Source organism: Cheilinus undulatus, linkage group 2, assembly GCF_018320785.1.
Source record: "Cheilinus undulatus linkage group 2, ASM1832078v1, whole genome shotgun sequence".
NCBI lineage: Eukaryota > Metazoa > Chordata > Actinopteri > Labriformes > Labridae > Cheilinus > Cheilinus undulatus.
In genome coordinates, this window is record NC_054866.1 from 38,984,271 (window position 1) to 39,008,029 (window position 23,759).

The 23,759-nt window shown below is 37.7% G+C and overlaps 2 protein-coding genes across 2 annotated transcripts; both read right to left on the minus strand.

Annotated features, from left to right (window-relative positions):
• Positions 1 to 6,459: 6,459 nt before the first annotated feature.
• On the minus strand, positions 6,460 to 15,437 carry LOC121516905 (dehydrogenase/reductase SDR family member 11-like). Its single transcript, XM_041798318.1, has 7 exons — positions 15,306 to 15,437; positions 11,712 to 11,921; positions 10,813 to 10,907; positions 7,954 to 8,083; positions 7,660 to 7,752; positions 7,517 to 7,582; positions 6,460 to 6,501 (listed from the first exon to the last, which is right to left on the minus strand). The coding sequence occupies exons 1-7, from the start codon at positions 15,435 to 15,437 to the stop codon at positions 6,460 to 6,462; spliced, it is 768 nt and encodes a 255-aa protein (XP_041654252.1).
• Positions 15,438 to 16,466: 1,029 nt separating this feature from the next.
• LOC121521235 (dehydrogenase/reductase SDR family member 11-like) lies at positions 16,467 to 22,598 on the minus strand. Its single transcript, XM_041805051.1, has 7 exons — positions 22,323 to 22,598; positions 21,183 to 21,392; positions 18,447 to 18,541; positions 17,650 to 17,779; positions 17,385 to 17,477; positions 17,238 to 17,303; positions 16,467 to 17,114 (listed from the first exon to the last, which is right to left on the minus strand). Exons 1-7 carry the CDS (start codon positions 22,452 to 22,454, stop codon positions 17,073 to 17,075), a joined length of 768 nt encoding a protein of 255 aa, XP_041660985.1. The 5' UTR covers positions 22,455 to 22,598; the 3' UTR covers positions 16,467 to 17,072.
• Positions 22,599 to 23,759: the final 1,161 nt, after the last annotated feature.

Here is a 23,759-nt window from a genome sequence, read left to right on the forward strand (position 1 = left end):
ATAGGGCTAATGGCGGAGGTCTGCGCTCTCTGAGTGCTTTTCTAGTTTATTATTGCAACTGCTCTGGGATATGTGCTGTTTTTCAGTCTGTTAGTTTTGGCTCTTATTGTCCTGAACCGTCTTCCTCAGGATAGCAGTTGTTACAGGTGACAATAACACGGTTATAAAAATAACTGATATTGTATCACATGATGCACATGGCTGGAAGGAAATAAAACATTTTGCCAGCATTACACTATACCATATAACTACCTCTAAAGAGGAAAAATTATTACCTCTGTAGGAACTCCTGAGTGGATCCCAATGCTGGTCAATGCATAGCATGAGCTGCCTTGAAGCCTAGCAAGAGGCTCCTGGGAGGATGATAAAAGTAGAAAAGAATTACAAGCAAATCATCCATTACCATCCAAATGAGTCTTTAAAGTGTTTCTGAGATCCACTTACTACAAAAACAATACATGGGGCAGGCTTTCCACTGGTACCCCATCTGGCAAGAATGTTTCAACAAGGCAAAAGAGGTTGTCTTCTTTTTTGTCGAAACAGGAGAGAAGGGGAAACACCATACCCTTTATGTCCTCTGAGCAGCCCTCCAACTGTCCTCTCTGAATCTTGAGCTTTGTGGCATCCTGCAAAAATCAAGTGAGCTATTAAATCTTTAGTGCCATGACACTGATGTGCACATATCCCCATTGTGCATTTAGGAGGTGCTGGAGCCAACAGGTAGTGCCCAGGACCACCACAGTCCACCACCACACTATCCCCCTTATTCCTGGGGCCGCTACTGCAAATGTGAATATGGGCGAAACTTCCGTGCCAAACGGAAGTAGGCTACATTAAATACATGTATTCTAGTACAGCAGCTAACTATAGACGCTAACAAAGAACGACAGTTGTTTCAATAGGAATTCTTCTGGAATTTGTAAATATTTATATTTTTGTTATCACATGTTCACACTGTTTGTATTATAAGCTGTAGATAAGTAAATAAGGTGGATACCACATTATTCCTGGGGGTCTACTGTAGCTATGAATGGAAGTGGAACTTCCAGTACAGTAACAATAATAGCAAAAACATGATTCTTCCAAAGGCTTACTAAAGTGATTTAGTGTCAACAGTGGTTGTTCTGAAATAAATAAATATTTGCTGTAATAAATACTGCTTCATTTTTGTTAAATCAATGAGCTGAAATGTTTTAATCATATTTTCTGTAATGCTCAGTACCTGCTGCTATGTTCATGGTACTAATATTATGACAAAGTTAAATATGTCTCTCACAACATGCTGTCCACTGTCTAAATGCATCGGGATGTGATTCTTTTAGTATTAATTTATCATTAATTCTTAATACAAAACTTGACATTTACCAAACTGAAGAGCTGGCAACTTGAGTCATGGATAATTTTATAAATATAATTCCCATATTTAAGAGGGATTAGTTTGTAAAATGAGAATTTCAGCAACTCCACAAACTAGAAATGTATCTTTTTATACCGATATAAAGCTACTAAAGTTAGCTAAATATGCCCTTGTAGGTTATCTAAAGTAATGTCATCAATTTGAACTCTCCAGTAGAGGCTAGAGAAATAATAATAATATTATCCCGTCTGAGGTGAAGCAGTCTAAGTTTATGTAGTTTGGTATTAAAATTGCTTTAATAGTCACGTTTAGCATCTGGTTTCTATGCAAAGTCCCATTTAGATAGAACGGAGCGGAAGTTGCGCCCATATTCATGGAGGGGTAGGAATAAGCTGGAAAGCCTGCCTCAGGGGACTCTGAACACAGATATGAATGTGACTCTGAACACAGATATGGATATGACTCTGAACATAGATATGAATATGACTCTTAACACAGATATGAATGTGACTCTGAAGGGGAAAAAATCCTTCACCTTAGGTCGCTCTGAAGCATCAGTGCTGCGGGGACTCTCACTTTTTGGCTAGGGGACATCACGGTCCTCACGGTCACTCCCACCTCATCTGGAAAACTCCGTCCTTTTTCTTTCCCTCTTCCCAGTGTTCCCAGTATCCAACCGCCCATTTTTTGTGCATTTTTCAAAAGTCTGAAGTGGGCGGAGTTAGCTCTGAGCTTGGGGTTCACTTATGGTCCCCAACACAGCAAGTGTTAAACGTTCTCCACGCTAAAATGACAGCAAAAAATACAAATCAAACAGCAATGTTGGCTGGTCTAGAACTGAAACAAAATGCCTCCTGACCCATTTAACTTCTACCTATAAACACGTGGTGTTACTGAATGAAAAGAACTCAAGAAATATTTGACACTACGACAAAAGAAGTTCTACATACCTTACCAATAGCTCGTAGGCTGATGCTCCGGGTGACGTCGAATTAATACACGCCGATGTCCTGCTTTGTATTCCATCTTCGTTTGCAGCTCGTTCTACGAGCAGACAGCAACTTTATGAAATATTTCCGCGCACACGAGACCACAGAAGACACGAAAACGCTGTAGTTTACCAGGCAGCCGTCGGCGGTTTGATTTTCCAACGAACCACACACGCATGCGTATAAGGTCCTTCTTTCCCCGCGCCTGCGCGAAACCGTATTCGCGCATGGCAATTGACTGCAACCACAGTGCGCAAACGCATTTCGAGAAAGCAGCCCTGTTAGTGTACATGGAGGGAGGTGACTGAAAGCTGTTCACTCTGTAGCTCGTTTCCAAATTGTTCCATTTTTAAACACCCAAATCGCTGTTCTAGTACAGACAGAATAGAAAACGTTCCTGTGTAGACAGGGTTGAATGGCGACGGGAAACAGTTTTTCAAAATTATTTTTATATATTTATTTTTTATATTGATACAACTTTATTGAACAGATTCCAATAGTTAATACAGCATTGGCACATGAAACAAAACGTATTTACTAGACACAAATAACCCCACATACAGGTAAAGAGAAGTTTAGATTAAATTACATAAGGTATGAGAAGTAAATTAAAATTTCAGAAACTAAACCATGGTTTCATATTGTTTTTTTTTTTAAGATTTTTTTTTCCCCTTAGAAATCAATTTGATAGACTATATGTACAGTTCCCATTCATTTTTAAAACTGATTATGGAGGGTTTCTTGTCATTCTATTTGCATTCATGTTTAAGTTGTTTAACCAGTAAAAATAACTATTGTATTTATATAATGTATATACTATATATTCAACTGTATTATATACATATTATATATACAGTATGTATCTCTCTCTCTCTCTCTTTATGTATATATAAAGTAGTTCTTTCCAATTACCTTGTTATATTTCCTATCGGTAATATGTGTCATCCAATTCCAGTTCTGAAAGATTGACTGAAACATTAAAGTACATCAATGTATTTTGTGTTAGATGCATTAAAGGAAGTGGAATGGCTTTACAAATGCAATGGCATTCTTTGTGAGAGCAATTAACATCATTCTTTTCCAATAAATCAGTTAAACTAAAATAATTGACCACTTTCATCCATCAAATTAAGAACAAACAAAATGATTTTTGGTACCATTCTTGGTTTCAATAAGGTTTTCATATTAAATGTAACTGTACGATTATTTAACAAGGCAGCATCATGTGGTGTAGCACTGAGAAACAAATGTGAACATAACAACAAATTGGTGCTTGTTCACAGGTTTTGCAGGTTGACAGGTTTTTACTGTATTTTCTACAGAACTTTCCTGATCATGCAGTATTTTTAACCTCTTGTCCCTGCTAAAATTACGGTATGTGATTGCAATTTTTTTCACAGATTTTTACTGTGAATTTAAATGTACATGAGAGAAAAGTCTGTAATTTTAACAAAATACTACTGTAATATTTAGAGTAATTGCCCGTCTTGAAGATTACAGTATTTTTCCTTTATTTTCACAATCTTCTTTCGTTTAAACGGTACAATTTTGTAATTATTACGTACTTTAATTGTAAAAATTTATGTTTCATACCGTTGCTTGATTTACAGCAATTCTGTGTATTTTATACAGTAATATATGTTTATTTGTTTTACGGTCTTTTACTGTTGCTATTTGACAGTCTTTTGCCGTATTTTCTACGGACATTTTTTACAGTGTAGAAAAAGTATGTGAACCCTTTGAGATTTCTTGGATTTCTGCATAAATTGGTCATCAAATGTGTTCCGATCTTCATCTAATTCACAACAATAGACAAACACAGTCTGCTTAAACTGATACTGCACAAAAAATTATATGTTTTTATTGAACAAAACATGTAAACATTCACAGTGCAGGGTGGAAAAAGTATGTTAACCCCTAGGCTAATGACTTCTCCAAGAGCTATTTGGAGCCAGGAGTCAGCCAACCTGGAGTCCAGTCAATGTGATGAGACTGGATGTGTTGGTTAAAGTTGTCCTGCCCTATAAAAAACACACACCAGTTTTGAATTTGCTGTTCTCAAGAAGCATTGCCCGATGTGAACCATGCCTGGTACAAAAGAGCTCTCAAAAGACCTACAATCAAGAATTGTTGACTTGCATGAAGCTGGAAAGGGTTACAAAAGTATCTCTAAAAGCCTTGATGTCCATGTGTCTGTAGTGTATTCTGAAAATTCTGTTTTATTTTGTGGGACTTCCAGAGTCTGGCTTCCGGTTGTCCCTTTCTTGTTGCTGGTAACTTATCATGCTTCTCCCGAGGTTCACCATCCCCCACGGCACTGCGGAGAGTGAGCGCACCTGCAGGCAATCATCCAATCCAACTCTCCTTCAAGAAGAACCCTCAAGCTCACTGCAGTGCCAGAGTTTCGCTCCTTACTCCTCCTCAGTGCTCGGCCTTCCATGAGTATCGTGATTTTTGCAACATTTTCTTGTGATTACCTGTGGCCCAATCCTAACATGTCTCTCTCTTCCTTTTTCCAGTGCCTCACTCACCGCTCACCAGCAGCTCATTACCAGCACTCTCACCCACTAAGATTCCCCCCCTTTCCTGTGTTAAAAATAAACCTTTTAAAACCTTCCCGTCTCCGCAACTGGGTTCAATTCCACCTCACACACGACAGTGTCCACGGTAAGACAGACTGTCTACAAATGGAAAAAGTTCAGCACTGTTGCTACTCTCCCTAGGTGTGGTCATCCTGTAAAGATGAGAGTGCAGAATGCTCAATGAGGTGAAGAAGAATCCTAGAGTGTCAGCTAAAGACTTACAGAAATCTCTGGCACATGCTAACATTTGTGTTGACAAATCTACAATAAGTAAAACATTAAACAAGAATGGAGTTCATGGGAGGACACCACGGAGGAAGCCATTGCTGTCATTGACGGAAAAATGAATTCCCAATTTTATCAAGACATTTTACAGGAAAACTTAAGACCAACTGTCCGCCAACTGAAGCTCAGCAGAGGATGGGTGATGCAACAGGACAACGGCCCAAAGCATAGAAGTAAATCAACAACAGAATGGCTTCAACAGAAGAAAATACACCTTCTGGAGTGGCCTAGTCAGAGTCCTGACCTCAACTCAATTGAAATGCTGTGGCATGACCTCAAGAGAGCGATGCACACCAGACAGCCGAATAATATTGCTGAACTGAAACAGTTTTGTAAAGAGAAATGGTCCAAAATTCCTCCTGACCGTTGTGCAGGTCTGATCTGCAACTACAGGAAACGTTTGGTTGAGGTTATTGCTGCCAAAGGAGGGTCAACCAGTCATTAGCCTAGGGGTTCACATACTTTTTCCACCCTGCACTGTGAATGTTTACGTGTTTTGTTCAATAAAAACATGAAAATATATAATTTTTTGTGCAGTATTAGTTTAAGCAGACTGTGTTTGTCTATTGTTGTGAATTAGATGAAGATTGGAGCATATTTGATGACCAATTTATGCAGAAATCCAAAAAATCTCAAAGGGTTCACATACTTTTTCTAGCGACTGTATTTGAGATCCAGCACCAAGGGTTAGGCTTAAGTGCGAAAAAGACTGACAAACTTTAAATGACTGGAGCACCAAGCTGCAAATCAATAGAACTGACTAAAGTCTAATTCTGTTTTGAAATGTGACTTTTGGCAATAGTTCATGCATTCCTCCAGGACGGTAAACTTGTGATTGCTCTTCACTTCATAAAATGTCTCATTGCTCAAAACTTCCTCTGCTGCATGTCTGCTATATGTCACATCCCTTTAAGAATACATTGTACTGTATAATAAAAAAAAGGAGGGATAGTTTAAGTATCTGTTCAGCTCCCTGACTCATACGAGTTTCTTTCACTGACATCACTATTGCATGCCACAGTTGGGGAAGACAACATTATACATAAACACACATACTGTACCATAAAGACACAGTTTAAGCATTTTATCTAGGTATGATTACTAAATGATAAATCACTGAACTAGAGTCACTGTTAGGTTTTGGATAATGGTAAAGTATTTTGAGAAAAAGCATTTTGACTCTGCTGGGTTTCCATCACTGGCCGCTTCAATAAAAATGCCAACAGATGTCGGCCATAATAAGATACTAAAAGGCACTTTCCACAGGTTCAATCAGGATGTCTCCAATCTGGGAAATAAAAAAGAAAATTTTTTTTTATGATGAGAAAAACAATGGTTACTTTTAAAATCAAAAGCTCAAATATTAAAAAAACATGGCACATCGATTTAGAATAAGGCTGCAACCTCAAGGCCTGAGGGCCAAATCTGCCCTACAGTTAAACCCTCCCCACAAGATCATAGCATATTTCCATCATAACTGGCCCACCAGTATCAGGTCTGCAGACTTCCTCTAGCATAGTGTGTAAACTTAACCATGATGACTTAAATATCCTTGTTAGGTGATAAAATTCAGAAAAATTAAAGAGTACAAACAGTTAGATAAAAAAAAAAGTCAGGATTGTGAGAAAATAAATTAATTTGTTTTCATTTCTTATTTTCAATTTTGCATCTTAAAATTATGACTCCAAATTATTACTTTTTATTTCATACTTTGACTTTTTTAATGCTGTTTTGACTTTTTGTATCATATTTTGACATTTTAGATTCAGTTTTAAATTAAAGTTAAATTTTGACCTTTTAAACACATTATCTTGATTTATTTTCATATTTTTTACCTTTCTAACTCCTAACTTTTGCTTTTCTCAATCACATTTTTTGAAATTTGAGACTCCCAATTTAAAATTTTAACTCATATTTTGACTTTTAAATTAACGTTTTCAAATTTTATGTCATACTTTGACCTTTTAAACTCTTGATTTTGATATTCTTTCTCATATATTTGCCTTTCAAAAACATTTATGAATTTCAAATTCATATTTTGGCCTTTTAACTCAGAAAGTGATCCTGTAAATTGTTTACATTTTAAAATGTGACTTCTTAATTTAAAAAAATAATTCATTGTAAGTGCCAAGTTTTTTCATATTACTGGTAAAAAGGAGGTTGACAGTTTATGGTTGAAATGTTGACCCTGTTAAACTCTCAGGTTAGACCTTAATCTAGAATCTGGCTCACAGTGTTTTCGAGTTTGACACCCCTGCTTTAGAAGAATCACATTTAACATATCTCAGAGACAAATTACACACCTGCACATGTGGAGGGGCACTCAGGATGTAAGTGACTGCATTTGCAATATCAATGCCTTCCAATGCCTGTAATAGAAGTTAACAGTGATTTAATATGTTGATTTTTGACAATACTGTAGGAATGAAGGGTTAATAATATTTACCTTCACATTAGCAACAAGAGCAGCAACCTTTTCAGCATCCCCATCATATAAGCGATTGATAAATTCAGACTCCACCAAACCAGGAGAGATACACTGCAAAAGAAAAGGATCACGTAAATAACGGTGTTATTATTTGTCTGATATGACAGAAAAATGTTTTAACAGAGCTGATAAAGGGATGAGAATAATTCAGGTTCTGCTTGTTTTCAAACTTTTCTACTGTTCTGTGCAGCAGTGCTGAATGTGAGGAGTTAAGTGTTTTCTAGATGGAGATAAACAGCGCTGAAGTCTTACGGCGGCTCTGATCTGAGTCTTGGCCCCACGCAGCTCCCGTCTCAAACCCTCGGTCAGGGCTGTCACTGCAAACTTGGTGGCGGTGTAGAAATGTCCATCAGCAAAATTATACACTTGATGTCCACACACACTAAAACAGAAGAATATCAACCTTTATTTAAACTCGAGAAGTCAATGAGGGGCACCCTCATTTACAATGATCTGGAGTCAATTACAGAGGAAATTCAGAGAACACAAAACAATAGAATAGAGGAGAAACTGACAAAAGGGCATTAAAGTCATGAGATTGGTTATAATGAAAATGACAGTAAAGGTCACACTTACATAAAACAGTTACAGACACAAGGTTGGAGGTTTAAAATAACATTTCTAAAAAGCCCAAAAGGTAAAAGCTCAGTAATCTTGAGCAGCTCCTGCAGCATGAGTCAGGAGCAGAATAGGAAAAAGTCAGTCTTTCCCAGTTCAGACCGGACTCATGGAACATGCAAAAGCAGCTGGCCAGAGGAGCGTGTGTAACATTGATTGTTAACTCATTGAGTGCCATTGACGTATATATATATATGTATAGGGCTGACACTCAATGAGTTAAAAGAGAGATGGAGAAGCTCAGTGAGGTAAGTCGGTAACTTTTCTAAAAGGGCTTTATAAATAAAAAGGTGCCAGTGAAAATTTTGTCTCATCTGTAGAGAAGACCAGCCAAACTTACTATAGAAAATGCAATGACGTGTGTTAAAAGGATCACCGGTGATAAATCTTAATGCAGAGTGATAAACAGAGTCAAGCTGTTTGAGGGTTGTAGGGGCTGCATGTCTGTAAATATCATCATCATAGTCAACGACTGACAAAGAAAAACAGCCTCTACTACCCTCTTCCTAAAAAACATAAGGAAGTTTAATTTATTCCTGTATAAAACCCAATTTGTTTTGTTGAAGTCGGCCAACAAAATCATTGATATGACAATTTAAAGTCATTTTATCATCAATCCAAACACCCAAGTATTTGTAAGAGTTTACTCTTTCAATCATTACTCCATTTCTCGCTACAAGAAGAGCATTAGATTTGTTTTTCTGCATTAAGGACCAAGTTAAGATCACTGAAATTGTCTGGTAATATGTTAAATGACTGCAGCATATTACAAGCAGACAGTACATTTTCTGCAAAACAATACAGAACTGTATCATCTGCATACAGATGAGCATGACAGTTAAAAAGAGAATTGACAACATTATTAATATAAATAGTAAATAGAACAGGACCTAAGATGGAACCTTGTGGAACACCTTTAGTAACACTTAGAAAATCAGAAAAGTGGTTACCTAATTTAACAGATTGTTGTCTGTCTGATAAATAGCTCCTGAACCAATTAAAAGCATTGTTGTCAAACCCAATATTTTGTAGCCTCTGCAGCAGCAGGCAATGGTCAGTGGTATCAAAAACTTTAGACAAATCAACATAAATTGCTACACAGTGTTGCTCTTTATCCGTAGCTGATGTACTGTCATTCACAACTTTAGTGACAGCAGTAATGGTACTGTGCCCTGGTCTAAAACCAGACTGGTAAGGGCTCAGGGTATTAGCTCTTGATAAAAAGTTTTTTAATTGATTATTTATTAATGATTCAAGGATCTTGGCTAAACAAGGCAGTTTTGAAATTGGTCTGTAGTATTTCATGTGACTGAGGAGTTAAAAAAGCTTGTGATTTGATCTGAGATGAGCGGAGCGGACAGCTTGAGAAAGAAAGGATCCAGATGATCTTCCCGAGTAGATTTTTCAGAGTCAATAGCAAGCAGAGCATCTCTAACCATGCTGAAGGAGACTGATGTATGGTAAACAGTGGAGACGATGGGGAACACAATAAGCTGTTATCAGAGCGATTTTTTGGATTATTCTGGTAAAGGTGACCAGTGGCAACAAAGTGTTCATTTAAGGCCAGACTAATCTGTTTGTGGTCAGATATTACATGATCATTGACCAGAATTTGATTGGGGATGGAGGAATTGTTATCTTTATTTGAATTAATCACTTCCCAGAATTTTGCAGGATCAGAGTAAGAGTTAGAAACTAGGTAAACAAAATATTCTGATTTGGCTTTCCTCAACATTGTTGTACATCTATTTCTCAGCTGTCTGAATGACAACCAATGTGAATGATCCCCAGATGACCTGGTTAAGACCCAAGCATTGTTCCTTTCTATCAATAAATCTGACAGATCACTGGTAAACCAGGGGTTTGATCGATTTTTTACCCTTTGTTTTTTAAATGGCGCATGTTTGTTTACAACAGCAAGAAAAGTTTTAGTAAAGTAATCTAAGGCCAACTCAGTGTCTGGAATAGGAGCTGTAATGTAAATATCACTATGAAACAAATCATTCACAAATGCTTGTTCATTAAAGTTTTATATATATTTTTCCAAAATACTTTTGTGATCCTAATACAGGTAACAGGACAGCGGTCACTCACTCCAAGGTCAAAAACACCCGTGGAGATTATATTATCACCTCTGTTAGAGAGGACAAGGTCTATTAATGTGGACTTCTCAGGATGTTTTAGATTCGGCGTTTTTGGCTCAGAGATCATTTGAGAAAGACCGAGACTGCAACACGTCTTTAAAGTTGTTTGAGGAGTCAGAGAGCCAATCAGAAAAGCTGGCCAGAAAAGGCATTTACCTACAGAAATGAGAGCTAACGCCACTGCTATTAGGCTGATCGTCCCAATGAGGTTCAATGGGCAAGCATTTCTTTAAATACAAATCATAACCTTTAGTGATGGTTATTTTTTAACTTCTGTGTAAGTATTAAATCAGCAGGAAAGAAAGCTGAATATTCAAACATATTTCACAGTAAGTGAGTAAAACTGTACCTGTTGATGTTGATGATTTGCCCATCATCAACATTTCTTTCTTTCATTGACTGGTAGGCTTCACGTGTGCAAATCGACAACGCAAGAACATTCACCTGCAAGATTACAAAGTAAGAAAATACATCAGAAAGCATTAGTTAAAGTTACGGTATGGAGTCTGAGGGTGAGAAACTGTTTAAACAGTTTGCAATAGAATCTAATGAAAGTTGTCATTATTTTGGTAATTTTTCAAATATTTATGAAATTTTCTCTCAGTAATTCTTCATGTTTGGTCAATGTGGAGATATCCATTTATTGGATGATTAACTGCTAATCTTCTATAATGCATCATGTTTTGCACATAAAAATCGTACTAATCAAGCCAAGATTTGACATTTTATACAATAATTACCAAGGTTGGATTCTCTCTTGTTGTCCTAGGGTCAGAAATGACCCGCCCCAGCCTTTGTTTTGGCTCTACTATCTTCACTTATTCTCATTTAATGTTTCTGTTACACGATGGAGGGGGGTACAATGGGTAAAATGAGAGAAGACTCATGTTTATGGCATCATTTCTCTTTTTTCTCTCAGTTACTAAGAATGCATTATATCACCATATTCACAAAAATCTTCATTGTTCCCTTCAGTAAAATTATTTCAAATGTTCCTTGTTGTTCAAACTAAAGGTAACTCTGCCCTAAATATGAAAGAAGGCATTGCTTTGATGTAACTTGAACCTGGAGCCACTGTAGTAGTTTTACAGTCCTGAGCTGTAACTCATCATAAACTGAAGTTTAATTGATCATAAACAATGTCATAAATGCCCAGGCATGATATCAAATGTTGCCTTGATATGTTTAAATGTGGGACAGGGTGTTCAGCACCACTGTGGTCAAAATGTCTCAAATAGACCCTCTTACATCCAGCATGTTCTTCCAGCCGCTTGTTTTGCCGCTCAACAGCGGTTCTGGACGACCCAGGCCAGCGTTGTTGATGCACACGTCCACACCTTTGTGCTGAGCTTTGATGGCAGAAAACATGGACAGAATCTCCTCCTCTTTGCTCAGGTCACACTTGTAGGGCACAAAAATGCCGCTGTGGCCAGCACTTTTACACTCAGCAGCCACTTTCTAAAATCAGGACAAAAAAGACACATTAAATAAAAATCTGCTTTATCATCAACTCAAGCTTGAGGAGGTTTTATTTCAGTTACTTCAACGTATGTTATAATTTATCAGTCATTAGCTAAATCTGCCTTTCTCTCCATTGGAGAGGAATGTTGTCCCATTCTTTCTTCTATCTTAATGCGCAGGGTAGCTGGAACTGTAGCCTAGGGTTTCTATCTCCATGGGGGCCTCACACCTGAGAGATGTAAAGTGTGGCCATCACATAATGCAACCCCCGACATACTGATGACAGAGCCTGATATTGACAGCAGCCGAATACGGGTGAATTTCAGCCACAGAGGGTACTTCAGTGACCCTCTTTGGTGAGTTAAATTTATCAGCATCACAAACTCCACCTCCCTCGAGCTGTGCTTGGCTCGTAGTGCCAGTGTGTGAATTAAAGGCTTGTTTAAATGACTGTCATGCAGCCGAGTCTATCCGTGCGTCTCTTGTGTGTCTTTGCGCAGACACTTTTGGCCTCATGTCGTTCAAGCAGCGCTAACGCCGCTCACAGACAGACAAACACAAGCTAACGTGTCGGTGATGTGGACCTGAGGCTTCTTAAGTTCCACTTCTAAATTTTATCATGATGATACACCCTTATGTATCATCAGTAACATCAGAATATGAGCTCATTTTCAAAACCTTTGATATGTGCCACGTTGCAGGACATATTACAGATTTACTGTATATTGATAATTGACCAATGAAGAACATCAAAAAATCTTTATCACCTAAAAACTGATCAGCAGGGCAGTGAGAAACAAGCAGACAGGAGCCAGGAATAGAAAACTTCAGGAATAGAGGGAATAGAGTTAAATAGACTTCAGCTGAAGAGAGTAAAGCTGTAAATGTCTGTTTCTGGACCTCATTAATTTTGAAACCCTGGCTACGGCCCTGATTTAGGCATGCAGACATGCTCAAGATGTTGAGAAAGACCCTGTAACTGAGCTCATAAACTTTAAACTTCCATAAAAAGCCTATGTTGGTTTAATGCGCCTTTGATCACAAAAACAGTGAAAACTGGTCAGGGATATTGTAGCGCGCAACTTCTTTTTCTTCTGCGCAGAGAGGTGGAGAGAAGTGCGCAATAAAACTCAGAGGTGTATTCAGATTACTTCCTGCGTGCAGTTTCAAAATAAAAGCTGTCCGGTGTGTTAATATGTGTTTAACATGCTGTTTGAGGCTTCTTCTGTTTTTTTCTCTCTGAAATTTTTACCGAGGTCTTGACCTCAGTGACCTCACAGCTGGCTACGGCCATGGCCTAAATGCATCTGTGGCAAACCCTGAGACTGGCTGATACATGAAGACTGTAACAGACATACCAAAGAACAAACACTGAAAACAAACGAGTTAAACGAGTTGGGTTCGGATTTGGTTATAAAGCAAATGCAAAAAACAAACAAAGAGGCCACCTGTATCCTGTCATCCTTACATAACAGCCTTGCGCAACATTTTGTACTTCCATTGAGTATAGTTTTCAGTTGGTTTTTACTTATGTAAAAAGATGTAAAACAAAACCAGCTTGATGATTAACTGAAGCTCTGTAGGTTTTATTATCAATAACTTGAGTATATTCTCAAATCTTTGTCATTCAATAAATATGCCCAACAACTATTTAAAGAGTAAATTTAAATAGTTTTAAGGATTAAAGAGCTATTTAAAAGATAAACACAATGTGGTAACAACAAGGCTGTGCAAAAGGGGGGATAAAGGGGAGAACTTTGTGGGGCCAAGCCAGATGGGGGGACCACAGAGGTGAACAATATCATGGTCCATTATAAAGTTAGTCTGTGATTATCATATTTTATTTTTGATCTAAATAATAACCACCCTTATCAAAGAAATAAAAAATACATTTTATTTATTCATGCCATAGCACAAGTTTTTAAAATGTAAACCCCTTGGCACATTGAACTAAACCATTTGGAAAGTAATGTCAGTTCTCAAAGCTAAGCCATGATCTACATAAACGTCAGGGCACCAGAGAACAAAGGAGGAGGAACTGGAATAACTTGAAGTGAAAATAATGAAGTAATTGCTAAAAGGAAAAGAAGGTGAAAATTGGTGTAAAAAAGGGTTAAAACTGACAAAAAATGGCTGGAAAAGAGTGGTGAAAAGTGGTTACAGAGTGGCAAAATGAGGTAAAAGTGGCAAAACGAAGAAAACAATGGCTAAAAGCTGCAAAAATGGGTTAAGAAATGGGGAAAAATGGACACAAGCCATGATGAAAAGGGGTTCAAAAGTGGCATGAATAAGTAATTTGAATTTGCTTGTACTAGAATCAAGAAAGGAGCCCATTTCTTGTTTTAACACTCTTTGTGATCAAGCCAATGATCATGAGAAAAATTAACAAGAAAATCAATTGTTCCTTTATTGATTTAGCAGCTTGCATAAGACTGACACAGCAGAAAGTATTCCTCTAATATATATATATGTCTGTCTTCAAATGAAAAAATGGCAACTTTGTTTGCATAACCTACTTTCACCTTAATTCAGCATACACATTTATATGGGAGCTTAAATGTTTATCAGCTTAGTTAGAGGCTCCTTCTCTGCATGTGCCTCATATAGCCTTTTCTTGACCATGACTACACGCCTAAATGTAACGGTTGCAAACCTTGTGATTGGTTGATAAGATATCTGCATTAATGAACAGGTATACCAGATAAAGTGGTGGATAAGAACCAACGTGAACCTTTTTGCACAACCAGACACATTTTTTAATGGGGATCATAAAATCTGACTTAAGTACTCCTCAACAAACTTCACTATAAATCTCATTAGATGATATAGAAATGGTAAAAAAAAAAATGCATTATTACGATTGTGATTTAATATGCAGTTTTTTGAGTTCCCCATCTTCTATATTTCTATACAAGCAATTATTAATTCTATACTATCATAAACACAATATTTGGTAAATTTCACTAAGGCTGAAGATGAAAAAAATGCATTATAGCTATTTATTATTTTGACTCATTGCAATTTCCATATGAATTGTTGCACTGAAGGAAAGGATAATTTCGTGTCTTTTTCATTTTTAATACGAAAAACATAATCACACTTAAATGTTTGCATGTTGGGTGGAGTATATCATCTCTGCTTCAAAAATGTTTGAACTGGCATGTTGAAACATTTAAGATAAAAGACATGTCGCACAACTGTGATTTGACAATTACAATAGACTATATTGTGATTTAATCTAAATTTCGATTGCTTGTTCAACCCTCGTAGTCAGTGCACACAGATATCTCTGCTGGTGCCTCGTGCTGCTTTCTGCATTTGACCTCATGTCAACTGGTTCCCCCTAACCCCCAGTGAGAAGCACGTTTGAAGTTAACAAACCTGAAGTTTTTCCAGGTCCCTGGCACAGCCCACCACTTTCATGCCCTGCCGGACCAGCTCCTTGGCTATGACAGAACCAATCCCCACCGAGGCTCCGGTCACAAGCACCACTCTGCCCCTCCAGCGGTTCATCACAGTTGGTGCTCAAAACCTGAACCTGAAATTAACTAAAAATCACAGTATTTCGGCGGCGGGGTCACCGAGTTTAATCTGAGCTTGGTGCTTGTGAATGCTGCACGGTACAGTTTTCATTTATAAGAAGGAGAAAGGAGATAGAAGGATATAGTTCAGAGGCGGAACAACGATTACCCCCATGCAAACAACCAAGTCCTGATAACATCTGGTCAATCCACTAAATATTTACACGATCAGTGCTTGTGGCGCCTGAAAGAAGACTGTAGAATGAAATTCTGCCTCTCAGGAAACTTAAACAAGTCAACTATTTGCTGAGTCATTTAGAGGCAATCCTGTTTCCTTTGTTGAAGCTCTCTTTGTTATTCACATATATTTATTTATTCATTCATTCATTTAGTACCCATAGTCAACCTTTATTTAAAAAGCATATTGCAGACACAGGGCAACAGAAGGTGCATCATAATCCCAAACAAACAGATCGTAGCACCATCATTGTATTGCAAATTGAGAACCTGATTTGCACTTCCAAAGAAGTATGCAATGAGTTGCAAATCAAATAAAACCATACGCACAAATGCAACCCCATACCATCAGAGATGCAGGCTTTTAAGCTGTGCACTGATAACAAGTTGGATGATCCATATCCTCTTTAGTCCACAAGACGCAGCGTTGGTAGTTTCCACAAAGAATTTCAAATTTTTAATCATCTGACCGCAGAACAGTTTTCCATTTTGCCTCAGTCCATTTTGAGCTTTGGCCTAGAGAAGATGACGGCATTTCTGGATAGTGCATATGGATTCTTCCCTGTATGATTCAGCTTTGACTTGTGTTTGTGAATAGCATGGTGCACTGTGTAGACAGACAATGATTTCTTGAAGTGTTCCTGAGCTCGCACAGTGATTTCCAGTACAGAATCATGCCTGTTTTTAATGCTGTGCTGCCTGTGGGCCTGAAAGTCAAAAGCATCCAATATTGACCTTCAGCCTTGTCCCCTGCACACAGATTCTGATTCTTGTATGTATGCCACATGTGTGTATATGTATGTTTGTTTTTGACTCATTTCCTTTTGCATGCTTGAGATGTTTAGTTTAGCTGGTAGCTTTCCTGATAGCTTAGCAATTAGCTTTGATTTTGTCTAGCCTGGCTTTTTCTGTATGGATTGGATTTCTAACTTTGTTACTACCCTCTCTTGTAAATCTGTCTTTCTGCTCTGTGAATTTTCACTGCTTAAAGAAAACTCAAAATGTGTCTTGAACCATCAAATTGCAGAGCGATCCATTCCACCAAATGCAGATGCTACAAATACCAGTGTCAAAAGATCTGTGGGAAAGACTTAAACTCTTAAGTTCTCTTGAAGGCTGCACTGGCAGCGTATTAATGCCTGTTTAGAGGAAAAAGGGGCATATTAAGTAAATCCTTTAAAGTCTATTTACTCTTCATCTTTGTGTACTTACAGCCTCACTATGATCAAATTCAATGCTGAAAATAAAAATGTTCGAGAGCTACAGATTTCTGATCAAATGTGCCATTTTATTCTGCTGTTTCTGCATTGTTTCACTACAAATTTAATAATCAGTTATAGATTTTAAAAATGTGGAAAATCAGATTATTTTTCAGCCATGATGTGTGATACTACAAGTCCTGCTCCACAGGTGCCATCAGGATGTCTCCAATCTGGAAGAAAAGCAGAAAAGTTATCCCATGATGATTAAACCACTGCTAAGTTATTTTAAACATGTGACAAATCCCTTTAGAAGGATCACATTTAATGTACATTGGAGAAAAAAAATCACACACCTGCACATGTGGAGGGGCACTCAGGATGTAAGTGACTGCATTTGCAATATCAATGCCTTCCAATGCCTGTAATAGAAATTAACAGTGATTTAATAAGCCTGCTGTTATAGAGAATACTGTAAAAATAAAGGATAAATATATCTTTACCTTTAGATTAGCAAAAGGAGCAGCAGCTTTTTCAGCATCACCACCATAGAACCGCATCGCAAATTCAGACTCCACCAAACCAGGAGAGATACACTGCAGAAGGAAAAGATCATCATAAATAACTGTTATTACTTGTCTGATATGAGTGAAAATGTTTTGAGGGCTGAGAAGAATTCAGGTTCAGCTTGTTTTTAACTGTAACAGTGCTGAATTTGAGGAGTCAAAAGTGTTTTTTAGCTGCAGATAAACAGTGCTGAAGTCTTACGGTGGCTCTGATGTGAGTCTTGGCCCCACGCAGCTCCTGTCTCAAACCCTCGGTCAGGGCCGTCACTGCAAACTTGGTGGCAGTGTAGAAATGTGTTTCCACAAAATTAAACACTTGATGTCCACTCATGCTAAAACAAAACAATATTTAGAGATATTAATATCCAGAAAAGACAGTGACATTCAGGACATGATTAAATCATCAGAGTTCAGTGTGGCTGATAACTGTGTGTTCTGTTATTTTCCTCTCTATGTGCTTAAAGTCATAATTGGAAAATAAAACCCTTGGATCTAATCATCAGTTTTGTCGGTGCACTCCCATGATTTAAAAAGAGAGAGCTAATTCTAACCAGCCTCCGTGATAAAAATCGCATTCTTCCCTGAGACAGGAAGCTTTATAATCACAACAGAGCAAAGAGAACAAGTCTGGAGGTTGCATAAGGACTGTAGAGGTTACATAAGGACAGGGTGGGGTGATTGTTCTCCCTCCTGTCTGGAGAGAAAGAGACAGATGGAAAGTATTTAGTGAAAAAGGATGAAAGAAAATGAGACAGACATCTGGAAAGCCTGCTTGAGAGAAACATATGCACTTTATCTGAGAAAAGCTAATGTTCTTCATCGTCTTTGCAAAAAATCATGCATTCATACATCCATCTACCCATTGTCCACTTGTTAGTGTTTAATAAAGGGCAAATGGCTCCTGGATCCATGTGTTTGAATGTGCACAATGAGGTTAAATGGGCTAGCATTTCTTTAAAACATATTCAAACATTTTACATGTTGACTGAATAAAACTACCTGTTGATGTTGATGATTTGCCCATCGTCAACATTTCTTTCTTTCATTGACTGGTAGGCTTCACGTGTGCAAATTGACAACGCAAGAACATTCACCTGCAAGACAATAAAGCAATGAAGAAAACTCTAACATGAAACAATCCCAAAAAATTCATTGTTCCCTTTAAATAAAATGCTTTTAAAGCTGATTTCTGAGTATTTCTGCAACTTTTTGAGGCTAAACAGACGTGGCCAAAATTATTGGTAACCTTCTGTTAAAGAAAGAAACAACATCAATGGTCACTGAAACAACTTAAAACTGACAAAATAAATGAAATATTTAAAAATATGCTGAAAATTAACAAATGAAAATCAGACACTACTTTTGAATTGTGGTTCAGCAGAATCATTTAAAAAAAACAATGAAACTGGCCTGGACAAATTGATAGTACCCCTAGAAAAGATGTTAAATAATTTGACCATACTCTATAAACCCAGATTTTGTTTCTAATTAAACTTTTTAGCAAACTTTTTACTTTTCCTTTCGTGTTTTGTCAAAAAACGTTGACATTATTAAATCAAATTAGTCGTCTGTATTATTCAGCTGAAAGATGCAATGCAATGATCATGTTAAGCTGAGATTACTTAGTATGTTTAGTGCTTATTAGTAATGTCAACTCATTCGCGTGTAGAGTGTAGGGACATGTTACACTAAGGTGTGTCCTGTTAGCATCACAGGTGTTTTCAAACTTGTAATCAGTCAGTCTGCCTACATAAAGGATGAAAGGTTGTCTCTGTGCCGTTTTGTATCATGGGGTGTACCACACTGAACATGGACCACAGAAAGTTAAGGAGACATCCCAGGAAATTAGTAAGAAAAAAGGTTTAAAAAAAAGAAAAAAAGTAAAGGCTATAGGACCATCTCCAAGCAGCGTCATGTTACTGTGACTACAGTTGACCATATTATTCACAGGTTTAAGGTCCGCAGGACAGTAGCCGACCTCTCTGGATGTGGCTACAAGAGGAAAATTTATGACAAATTGAAGCAACAGACTTAATGGAAGACGAGCGAGGAAGATTCCACTGTTGAAAGCAAATCATAAAAAAGCCAGACTGGGATTTGGCAAAATACATATTAACATGCCAGAAAGCTTCTGGGACAATGTCCTTTGGACAGATGAGACCAAACTGGAGCCTTTTTGGCAAGTCACATTGGCTCTACATTTGCAGATGCAGTGAAGCGTACAAAGAGAAGAACACTGTCTTGAATCTGTGCAGGGTACAATGAAATCTCAAGACTATTAGAGCAGGTGGTCAAGGTTGCCAGCAAAATCATTGGTGTCACATTACCTGACCTATCAACAATCTTTTAAACTTTTAAAATCTTTTAAATCTTGTAAACTCAAAGGCTCAGGACATCATACAGTGTCCTGACCATCCCCTACATGCTGAGTTTGAGCTCCTACCCTCTGGCAGGAGATTCAGATTACCTAAGTGTAAATCTAACAGGATGAAACATCCCTATGTTCTATGTTTTTTTTTTACCTGCCTGCAAAGCAAATTTCCCCTAGGGGACAATAAAGTTGAAGTTGAAGTTGATTAAGGCATTCTGGAGCCAAATATGCCAGTGTCAGAAATCTTGGTCTCCGTCACAGGTCATGAGTCCTACAGCAGGATAATGACATGAAACACACAGCTCAAAACACCCAAAAATGGCTAAGAACAAAACACTGGACTATTCTAAAGTGGCCTTCTAAATCTGATCTAAATCTGTTTGAACATCTGTGGAAGGATCTGAAACAGCGAGTTACAGAAATCATTTGATTTCCTCAAAAGGTTGTGCAACAAAATATTAAGTTAAGGGCACCATGATTTTTGGCCAAGCCAGATTCATTGGTTAATTTTCAGTACATTTGTATTTATTATTACTTTTGTGAGTTTCAAATTATTTCAGTGACAATTGTGGATTTTTGTTTCTTTAACAGAAGGGTACCAACAATTTTGTCCATGTGTTTAAGTATTTCTTGCAAAACAATGTTTGCAATAGCATTATCGGCAATAATGTCTAAATTAGTTAGGAAAACACTTATAAGTGATGAGTCGAACATGAATGAACAAAATGTCATTTTGACCATTTGGACAACAGGAGTATGCAGAAGATTGCAGAAGGAATATAGCAAATACAAATCCAAGTTTTTTGGTGATAGAAAGATATGCCCAGTTGTTTTTTTTTCAGCTGGCTAGATGGTGATAAGATCATTTTCTACTGAATTTCTCTGCTATTCATTTTCAGATTCCTCAGTTGACACAGTTACAGGAAAACAAAATTGAAAACCCAGAGACACCGGGTGGTAGTAACATGGCCCTGTCCCAAGTATTTTGAAATGGGCACATAACTTCACAAATGTATATAGATGTATAATTTTCAGCATTTTATATGTTGTCTTTGTGCTATTTCTAATTAAATATGGGGTATCAATGTTTTCAAGTCATCATAGCCTGTTTTATTTATACTTAACACACTGTCCCAACTTTTTAGGAATTGGGGTTGCAGACCTCAATCAAGTTAAGTTTCTCAGCAGACAACATTCAAAACTAAAGGTGAATCCTCCCAGAGTACTTAGGAAGGCATTACTTTGATTTGACTTTGATAAATGTACAGGTGCGATATCAAACATTGCTCTGACGTGTTTAAATGTGGGACATGGTGTTCAGCACAACTGTAATAAATCCAAATGTCTTAAATAGACCCTCTTACATCCAGCATGTTCTTCCAGCCGCTTGTTTTTCCGTCCAGCAGTGAGTCAGCATGACCCAGGCCAGCGTTGTTGATGCACACATCCACACCTTTGTGCTGAGCTTTGATGGCAGAAAACATGGACAGAATCTCCTCCTCTTTGCTCAGGTCACACTTGTAGGGCACAAAAACGCCGCTGTGGCCGGCACTTTTACACTCAGCAGCCACTTTCTAAAACCAGGACAAAAAAGGACATGTTAAATAAAAATCTGCTTTATCATCAACTCAAGCTTGAGGAGGTTTTATTCCAGTGACTTCAATGTATGTTATAATTTATCAGTCATTAGCTAAATCTGTCTTTCTCTCCATTGGAGAGGAACGTTGTCCCATTCTTTCTTCTATCTTAAACCAACATAGGCTTTTTATGGAAGTTTAAAAGTTTAGAAGCTTAGTTATAGGTTTTTTTTTTCAACATCTAGAGCATATCTGCATGCCTAAATGTATCTGTGGCAAACCTTGAGACTGGCTGATTAATGACGACTTTAACAGACATACCAAATAAAGTGAATGGGAAGAACAAACACTGAAAATAAATATTGAGTAAAAAATTTGCATTAAGGAATATAAAATTTGATCCAAGTGCTCCACAACGTACTTTGTCCTACTTCTACAGCCACTGCAAGACGATCTGGTAAAGCCAGTATTTGGGTGTGGATTTTGGGATTAAGCTAATAAAAACAAAGAAGTCAACTGTATCTTGTCATCCTTACATAACAGCCTTGTGCAATGTTTTTGTACTTCCATTGAGTATAGTTTATAATTGGTTGCTACTAATGTAAAGTTACTGTGGTAGATATAAAAGAAAAATAATTTTGAATGTAATATTGCCTTAAATCAACATCGTCACTGTGCCATGTTGGTTCGGGTATTTCCTAAAGTTGGATCAGTAAATAACAGTTTGATATCCTTATAATATAAAGAGGCCAAAGCACATTTTATTACTCAAATAGAAATTGTTATAAAAGCTTTTCAGTCCTGTCTGTGCACTCCTCCCTTATCTCCACCCCTGCAGTAGTAAGTGCTCCTCATATCTCTCATGTTGACTCTATTTTAACTGAACTGTTTCCCACAACGCCCCACTGTTGTTTAGAGTTAACAAACCTGTAGTTTTTCCAGGTCCCTGGCACAGCCAATCACTGTCATGCTCTGGAGGACCAGCTCCTTAGCTATGGCGGCACCAATCCCCACTGAGGCTCCGGTCACCAGAGCCACTTTACCCCTCCAGCGGTCCATCACAGCTGGTGCTCAAATTACCTGAAATTAACTAATAGAAATCACAATGTTAAGGAGGGGGCACAGGTGTTGCGATGAGTTTGGTACTTGGTGAAATGTTCAGCTATATGAAAGACTCTCGGATTATTTAAAGGCGGAGCACCGATTATTAACAGCCCAGTGGTGACAAAGTCAACAGTGTTGCCAACTCCTCAGGAAGGAAAGTAGCTATTGGCTGCCCTAAAAGTCGCCCATCGCTAGATGACGTCATCGCCTAATTTGTATATTTTTCATATGAATTTAATTGTAAAGGACGCTGTAGGAGAAAGGAAAAACGTCATGGAAGAGACAAAAAGTGAGTCCCTTAATATGTCTAGAACTACAAATGAACTTGCTTCTGTCGATTTTTGCTTTTATAACGTCACAATTCCAACTCTCCTCCTTTATCTGGGCTTGGGACAGGCAGAATGACCCAAGAGATACTCTGGCAGAGTTACTTGAAATTTTTCTTTTGGTTTATTATTTATATATTATTCGGTTTTTCTTAGAAGTTTAGTTTTCTTACGTTTGGTTTAGTTTTAAACCTTATGGTCCACTTAAGAGCCTACAACAAATCAGTTTATTTTTGTGAATACAGTCTTCATTAACAATCTAAATGGACCAAAAAGAGACAATAGAAAAAACTATCAAGGCGCCTTTACAGTCCCATTAATCTGCAGTTTGCTCATGGAGGCGTGAGCCAAATGTCTCCAGCAACGCCAGAAAAAGTCGCTAGATTTGTCGCTAGACGCTTTTTTGAAAAGGAGTCGCTAGAGGGGTCTGAAAACTCGCTAAATATAGCGACAAAGTCGCTACGTTGGCAACACTGGTCAGCACAATTCATTGACATATCATTTATGCAGACAGTGCGTCGGTGGCGCCTGAAATCAGCAGTGCCAATACTGCCCCCTTGTGGTAAAAACTTGACTAGTCCACTATTCACTGTGTAGTTTTCCTTTGGTTTTCCCATGCAGACACAACAAAACGATTCACAGAACTGTTATTATACAAAAGCAAAATAGTTTAAAGAATATTTAAGAAATGAATAAGAGCACATAAATGACTGAAACATGAAGTTGGATCCAGTTAACTACTGAAAATGAAATGAGAGTAAGTGTGTGCAGTGTACTATATTTCAGTGTAGTTTAAGCAAACTTCACCTCATCTGTTGAAATTACAGTCCCACAATTCACAGCCTTACAGAAGTGGGAATAAACTTTGTTTAGCAACAGGTTTGCTCACTGTCGCTACAAGTTTGTTGAAACTACACCATCCTAGAGACAATTT